The 7,398-nt window shown below is 54.5% G+C and overlaps 1 protein-coding gene across 1 annotated transcript; it reads right to left on the bottom strand.

The window, feature by feature from the left end:
- Positions 1–4,819: 4,819 nt before the first annotated feature.
- On the bottom strand, positions 4,820–7,077 carry HD553DRAFT_286964 (Intradiol ring-cleavage dioxygenase). Its single transcript, XM_046178273.1, has 7 exons — positions 6,465–7,077; positions 6,255–6,392; positions 5,831–6,193; positions 5,652–5,757; positions 5,502–5,585; positions 5,290–5,435; positions 4,820–5,225 (listed from the first exon to the last, which is right to left on the bottom strand). Exons 1-7 carry the CDS (start codon positions 6,731–6,733, stop codon positions 4,943–4,945), a joined length of 1,389 nt encoding a protein of 462 aa, XP_046035069.1. The 5' UTR covers positions 6,734–7,077; the 3' UTR covers positions 4,820–4,942.
- Positions 7,078–7,398: the final 321 nt, after the last annotated feature.

Here is a 7,398-nt window from a genome sequence, read left to right as displayed (position 1 = left end):
CTGATTAGACGTACGGTTGTGTTGTTATTGGCTCATCATTTGTTGTACCCCCACGGCAGGCCCGGCGGGGATGTTTTATCACCATTCACTTTTTCAAACACTCGACTTCACAGTTACTACGAGAAATACACTCACCAAAGTATACGCCATCAAAAGGTAACTGTACAAGAAGTACAATACGAAACGTGTCCCTCGCGAGGAGTAAACGCATACTACTGAAGAACACAACCTGAAACAAGTCCCTCGCGAGGAGTAAACGCACAAGTCCCTGGCGAGGAGCAAACGCACAAGTCCCTGGCGAGGAGCAAAACGCACAAGTCCCTCGCGAGGAGTAAACGCACATAGAGAGAAGGAGATGAAGTCGGGACTCTATTATGGTATATCAGAAATACAAGAGAAAAAGAGATCCCGACGTAAAAACAATCCGGAGAATACAAACACGACAAAACTCCAAAAGACCCGGAAACCCCTCACTCGTCGTCGTCCGAGACATCCACAACCTTCTTCTCCTTCTTCTTCTTCTTCTGCTTCTTATCGGAAGCGGGATTGGGAGTCGGGGAAGGAGGGGGAGAGGGGGTGGGGGTTCGGAGAACGTCGTCGTCGTACGCAGCGCCCGCCGGACCTTCCGTGGGCGCCGCAGGGATGGGCTCCCCGATGTCCTCGCCGTGGCCCTGGAAGAGGAACTGTCGGTAAGGTTCCTTTTGAGGCCACTCGTCGGCCTCGGGGATGGTGACGCTCCCATCGGGGTTGCGGGCGGCGTCGGGGTGGCTCTTGGCCCACTCCTCGTTGTGCTTCCGGATCTCCGCGTCCCGGTACGTTTGCCAGGCGGGGATGAACCGGTTCTCCACCAAGCAATCGGTCTTGTTGGAGAGTAAGGGGAGGACCTACGCAAGGTACAAACATCAGTTCCGAGAAGTACCTGCGTCGGGGATCCAAACCGGAACAACAACTTACCATGCGATTCATGAGCCGCTGCAACTCGTCCCCGACGGCGATGGCGACCTCGTGAGGGACGTTGGGGATGGTCAGGACCTCGCACGCTGCCTCGTACCGGGTAACGACCCCGTGGTCCTTGTCGAAAACCGTCATGTAGGCGGACGGCAAAGGGGCGCACTTGAACTTGGTCCCGCGGCAACAGTAGCAGGAGCTCCCGCCGCTGGTAGATTTCCCGGCCTCCGGGACGGGGTGGCGGCAGACGAACATGCCGTTGAACTCCATGACGTTGTACCACCCCTTACCGTCCTTGTCGGTGTACCCGGGGACGTCGTGTTCGGCGGAGAGGTGGAAGCGGTCCTCATAACCGAAGCAGTTAAGACAACACCACTTCCAACCACCACGGAAGTTGGCCTGCGTACGCACAATCGGAGTCAGTAAACCGTGTTCCCGATGGAGGGAATAGAAAAGAGAAAAAGAACATACCATCATACCATCGAACGAGGCCACGTTCCCTTCCCGCCACGCCTTCGCAAGAGGCTCGATGAAGGCGTTACCGGCCTTGAAGTGGGTACGCCCCAACTCCTCTTGGTGGATTTGTTCCTCTAGAAGATAGCCCGATATGTTACCCCCGACGGACTCAGCGAAACAAACACCACTCACTCTCGTCGGCGGACTGAGTTTTGGGGTAAACAAAACCCCGACGCCGGTCTTGCTCGAGCTTCGCGGTCGACCGCGAAGGCGAAGGTTGGTACGGCTTGTCGCCGTGGTTCTTGGTAGTCTTGGGAGTGACAGGCATATCGAGGAGGGCGTAAAGGTAGACGGGGGGTAGATAGCGTAGGAGGGGTAAAGTGAGTAGTAGCGAAGGACACCTACGACTTACTCCCCACCTCGCGAACGCGAACGCGAACCCCTTTATACCCTACATCCTTGCTGCTGCGGCGGCCCAAACAAAAGAAGAATTGCGATACTAGCAAAGAGAGCAACTAGAACAATACTATTGCTATGGATATGGGCATATGGAGAGAGGGTATCGTACAACAACAGCGGTACAGACGTCAACATCAACGACGGTCTCCTTTGTTTACACCTCCCGAACAACGAGTCGGACATGCGCCCATACGGATGTCCGCGCAAGGACAAAGAAAAGAACAACAGCGAGACGCGCCCCATCGGGCCCGAAATTCGGGTACCCCTGTGAAACAGGTAGACGTGTGTAAGCGACGAACGCTTACCGGTGGGAGGAACGAAAGGAGAGAACAAAGGCGCCTACGTGAAACACGAGCGGCGCTGGCCGATCTGGAATCTCGGCCTAGGGGGGGGATCCTGTTATGGCATCCGCGGTACGCGTACCGAACACCCGCGTCGGGTAGTTTTACAGGGACCTCCGATGGGAGTTCCGTACGGAGTATATCTAGAACACCCCCTATGTGTTACTGTAATGTAGTACCAGTTGTACTACATCCGTTATTACATCCATTACCTTACCCTTACCTTCTAGTCCCGTGTGATACTATTCCAGGCTTGCAGGCAAGCCTAATACTTGGAGTCCGCGCGCGCGAGTCATCTCGCCAAAAAGGCCAAAGTCCTGGCCTTCAGGAAGTCACTCCGGGCACCACCTCTACCACCGCCCCAGCCTCCTCACACAGCCAATTATCAAAATGAGGTCAGGCTGGTCACTGGTTCCAGCCCCCCGGCATACTGTACAAGTCAGACAGCAAAGGACGGGAACTGCATGTTCCAAGCTGTGGCCTTCAGTCTCGGGCATGCCTACACCGCAGCCAAGGTCAGGGAGGAGGCTGTTGAGTGGATACATGTGCACTATGAGGACTACCTCCCCTTCATAGAATATGGACAAGAAGGACAGGCAGCAGCTTTCAGGGAGTACATGCAGAGGATGAGTCAGTCGGGTGAGTGGGGTGATGAGCCAGAGATCAAGGCCATCTGCGCGTGTTACAAGGTCAGGATCTCAGTCTTGAAGAGACGGGTGGACGGGGGTCTGTTCTGGAGACATCATGGTCAGCAAGAGCATTCCAGGTACTTCTGGCTATACCTCAGTCACAACCACTATGAGAACCTGTATCCTGGTGATCAGATCACTCAGGTCTGGTGAGTGACGGGGTGGTGGTCTCTGCGGTGTCTGCGGTGTCTGCGGTGACTGCTGAGCTCATTTTGTTTACTTTGTCTATCAGATGCCCCGCGCGTGACGTGACAGACAACCACTTGGGCAAATAACTCTGCTGTTTGGGGGATACACATGTAATGATTAGAATGAACTTGTTGACTGAATAGCATATACATGACAGCTGGATAAGGAACAGATGATCTCAGTGGTGGGAATAGGTTGATGTACGAGGAGGGCCTTGCACACGCGGAGTGACAGGCTGTTTGTTTACTTTTTGTTCCCCCCCCCCGCGCGAGACAGCCTGATGACGTGGCCACCAGCGCGCGGGACAGACCTCCTATGGATATGCTCAAGTCACGTCAACAACCTCACCCAGAATCTGCCCAGCGTGATTTCTAAGTCATTTCACCTTCAAAATGGTCCAACCAAGCGGGATAGTGTTCTGGAACTTTCAGACAATTTCATTTTTTGGGAACTTGAACTTTTTTTTTTGACTTTCGAGGTCATTTTGACGTGTTTTTGACCCGTAGCAGTCACAACAAGGGTCCAACAACAGATTGGATAGTTCATTTCTACTGTCCAAAGGTGCCTCTATCCATTGGTACAACCCTGGAAGCGCTGGGATGGCTGGTTCTCAAAAGTGTGTTTCATACCCCGGGGTCGGAACCCCCTATAACCCCTAACCCCTAAGGTCTATCATGTGTATAAGTTTGGTACAGGTAGCTGTTGCGGTTCAGACAACCCAGATTGGGGAACCCCCTATAACCCCTAAGGGCCCAACAACAGATTGGATAGTTCATTTCTACTGTCCAAAGGAGCCTCTAGCCATTGGTGCAACCCTGGGAGCGCTGGATGAGCGGTTCCCAAAAGTGTGTTTCATACCCCGGGGTCAGAACCCCCTATAACCCCTAACCCCTAAATTCTCTCCAATGCTGTTACAACGGACCCATGCAGCATCAGAGACGTCTATGGGGCTCTCAAATTGTTTACGGATCCGCTCTTGTCCAACAAGACCCACCTCGACCAACTTGGAAGACAAGCCTTTGGTGAAGACCAGACCAACCCATACCTTGTCGCTATCAAGGCTCTGCTCCCCGTTGCTTCGGCCAGCCTCTTTAGCAGTGGAGACTTGAGTTGGGTTCAAAGGCTATGTGTTTGTTGGAAGAAAAGTGGCGAGGCATCACGAACATATTGGAGGGATAGTGAGACTGAAGATCTATGTAGTTCAGCCGTTCTGCAACCTAGATGTTAGTCGGGAGATTTAGCTATAGAGAGGGCTTGGGACACAACAGGACGGAACGACTTGTCGAGTGGTGGTTATTTGACTAACGCAGAAGTTGTGCAATAAGCAAGAATGATATCTTCTTGGCAGCCTGGCCGGAGACGAGCTGATAACGTTAGGGTCTACACGGATCCGACGCAGACCTTGCAATCGACTGGTGCATCGCTTTAGCGGGGATTGAGGGCTTACTATTAGACCATACCAGGATTCGAGCACAATCCTGAGCATCAGATGGTTTGTCTCAGAACAGGCCAGACGGCGTTTCATGGCTGGAGCACGACGAGTGACGCTTCCGGGGGTGAGCCTGTATGTCTATACTTCGGTACACGCTAGTCACAAAGATGAACTCGATAACAGGGCGGACCGCCTCCCCACGCTCTCGAAGGAAGAACGAAACGTTTCGCAAAGGGTCAGGAATCACGCTTTGGATCGACGGCGCCACAATGACGCGCCGGAATGTGTACGCAGAGGAAAATGATGGGTATAGTAGCATGGCATAACAATACAAGCGTTCCTGCCAGAGTTCGAGCAGGTTACAGGGCATCTTCGGGGGAAGCGCACGTCTTCCCGGAGGCTGGGCGAACGCTCGGAATTTAGCCACATTAGATCAGCATCAGGGGCAAGGCGAGGAGAGAAAGCGCGGCTCCCCATAACGTGGTGCTGGGTACGCCCTCGTTGGATAAAAGCGAGACAGCGCTCTCGGTGGCGTCGACGAGACTACTGGTAGTGACGGATCCGCTCGATCTGACGGTCGACGAGGCGGCCGAGTAGGCGACGCTCGAGGTAGAGTGATCAGAAGCGGTAACCGAAGTAGAGTTGGCGGAAGCGGTAACCGAGGTAGAGTCGGCGGAAGCGGTCGCGGCGGACAGGAAGGTCGTTGCCCAGCTGTCGACAAAGAGGCGTCGGTCAGCTGCAGTGCGTGGAGGGGTTTGGCTTTCAAGGCACATACTAGGGGTCGCTGATGGTTTGACTGGCGGTGGTGTAGACAACGATGGCCATATAACCTCGGACACCGTCCTCGAGGGTCGATCCGATGTACTCGGTCCAGATGTAAGGGTTGTAATCGGCGTCGATCAAGGCGCTGAAGATCGAGTCCTACAGTCGACCCAAGGGGTTAGCGTTCGAACAGACAAGAATTCCGGTCTATGCACGACAATTCACATCGACGTTCGCAGTGTACTGCTGGCTGTTCTGATAGGCGTCCAAAGCCATGGTCGCGTTGACAAGGTCTTGCTCAAAGAACAACTGCGAGAAGCCCGGTTGTGGTCAGCTTGCAATGTCGAGACAAAACACAGCGACATCGCCTCTCACCTGTCCAGTGTGGAGGAGGCTTCCCGACATCGAAGACAAGGTACCGTTCTCGTTGGCGGTGGCGTTCTCAAATACGTGCAAGTGAATGTGGGCGGCTCGGCCGGTGCTGTGTGAGCGAAGAGGACAATGGTCAGTGAACTTGTTCCTTAGAGGTGTCACGGGTCGAAGCTGGGGCTTACTAGTAACTGGGTATCTTGGTCCAGAGGGTAATGTTACCGTTACTATCGGTAACGTTTCCGCCTCGCAAGAACGAGTTGTCGTCAGTCATCAAGCCACCTCCGCCGCTACCACTATCGCCGCCTCCAGTGCTGCTCGAGTCGGTCCCATTGATGCCCAAACCGTCGGTCCCGTTGCCGACGCTGGAACTACCACTGGGTGCGGTGGGAGCGCCCGACATGGTAATGCTTCCTGATGGCATGGCGCTTATGTCGGTCGAGTTGCCGAAAGACGACTGGTCGATGCTGGTCGAGTTGCCACTAGAAGTCGAGTTGCTGGAAGAGCTGGCATCCACGCTGCTGGCCTCGATGAAACCAGAGTAGTAGCTGTGATTCGGGCGAGTCAGGTAGTATGCGACAGGATGACACGGCGAGGCGATCAGCGTACCCGAGATTATTGGCGTGCCAGAGCTCTACAAAGGCGCCCGCCAAGGGTTCGCACGTGGCCAAATCAATGACCTGCAAGTTGAGCTCGAGGTCGACCCCGACCTGCTGCTCGCGGAGGTCGTTACGGACCAACTCGTCGCTGGATCGTGTTTCCGGTCGACAGTCAGCCTTCGTTCACCCGTCTTCCGCGCCTCCTTCGAGCACAACTTACCGGATATAGTAAGGTCCCTCGACGGACTCGGGTTCGGTAACACAGGCCGACGCTCTGCCCGCCAAGCTGGGGTGGGTCTGCGCAACGTTGCGCTTGTAGGCAAGGTCTCGCCTGATCATGGCGTGACAGTTGCGGGACTGCAACACACGCTTGTTGTGTTGTGCGACCTCGAGCTCGGTCATGGGTGGGTGAACCTCGCCCGGATGAGCAGAGGTCGAGGCTACCCAGAGGCTGAGAACGGACAGGACAGCGGGGAGTCGGTAGAGCATCGTGTAGGTGGTGGTCTTTGCGATCGCGAAAGTGGATTGCGCGTGTGGCGAGGGTTAATGGGGGACGTGGGTCGACCCAAACGTCCATCTTCAGACAGGCATTATATGTTGTAGCCTGGAAAGGCGAATGCGAGGGCAGGGTAACTGCGAGATACCCGCAATGGATTCTTTGGCTATGCTTGTATCCATGATCGTGCTGTGTATCGGTCTGCTCGAGCCTCGGGGCATGCTCTTCAATTTGTCGAGCGTGATCCGAAATTAGAAGCTCGAACGCCCAGTCGCAGCTTGCGATCGCACACGCCAAAGAGTTTTGGGGCTACCTGATTGAAGTTCAAACACAGGCCAGCGCTGCGGGCGATAGTTTTGCTGTGTGTTGTGTGTGATGGGATATGCGAGGTCGAGAATCGCAGCTCGCAGCTATCACGGCGGCAATCGGGGTTTGGTAGGAAAAGTCACGTGATTTGAGAGGGAATGCACATAGCGTTCAGCTCGACCGAGTTGCAAGTCGTTTATATATATAGATATATTCACGTATCTACAGCGTTCAGATGCAGATGGCCTGACGAGGTGTGCTTAAGCTGGTCGACAAGGATAATCACGCGTCCGTATCCGACCTATAGCATCGAGGTCGCTCAGGAGCGAGTGGTCTTCGATTCCAATAAGCG

Source organism: Filobasidium floriforme (genome assembly GCF_021052385.1).
Source record: "Filobasidium floriforme strain CBS 6241 chromosome Unknown HD553scaffold_17, whole genome shotgun sequence".
In the NCBI taxonomy this organism is placed as follows: domain Eukaryota; kingdom Fungi; phylum Basidiomycota; class Tremellomycetes; order Filobasidiales; family Filobasidiaceae; genus Filobasidium; species Filobasidium floriforme.
The sequence above is the reverse complement of the archived record's forward strand: the minus strand, read 5'-3'. Positions and strand labels throughout refer to the sequence as shown.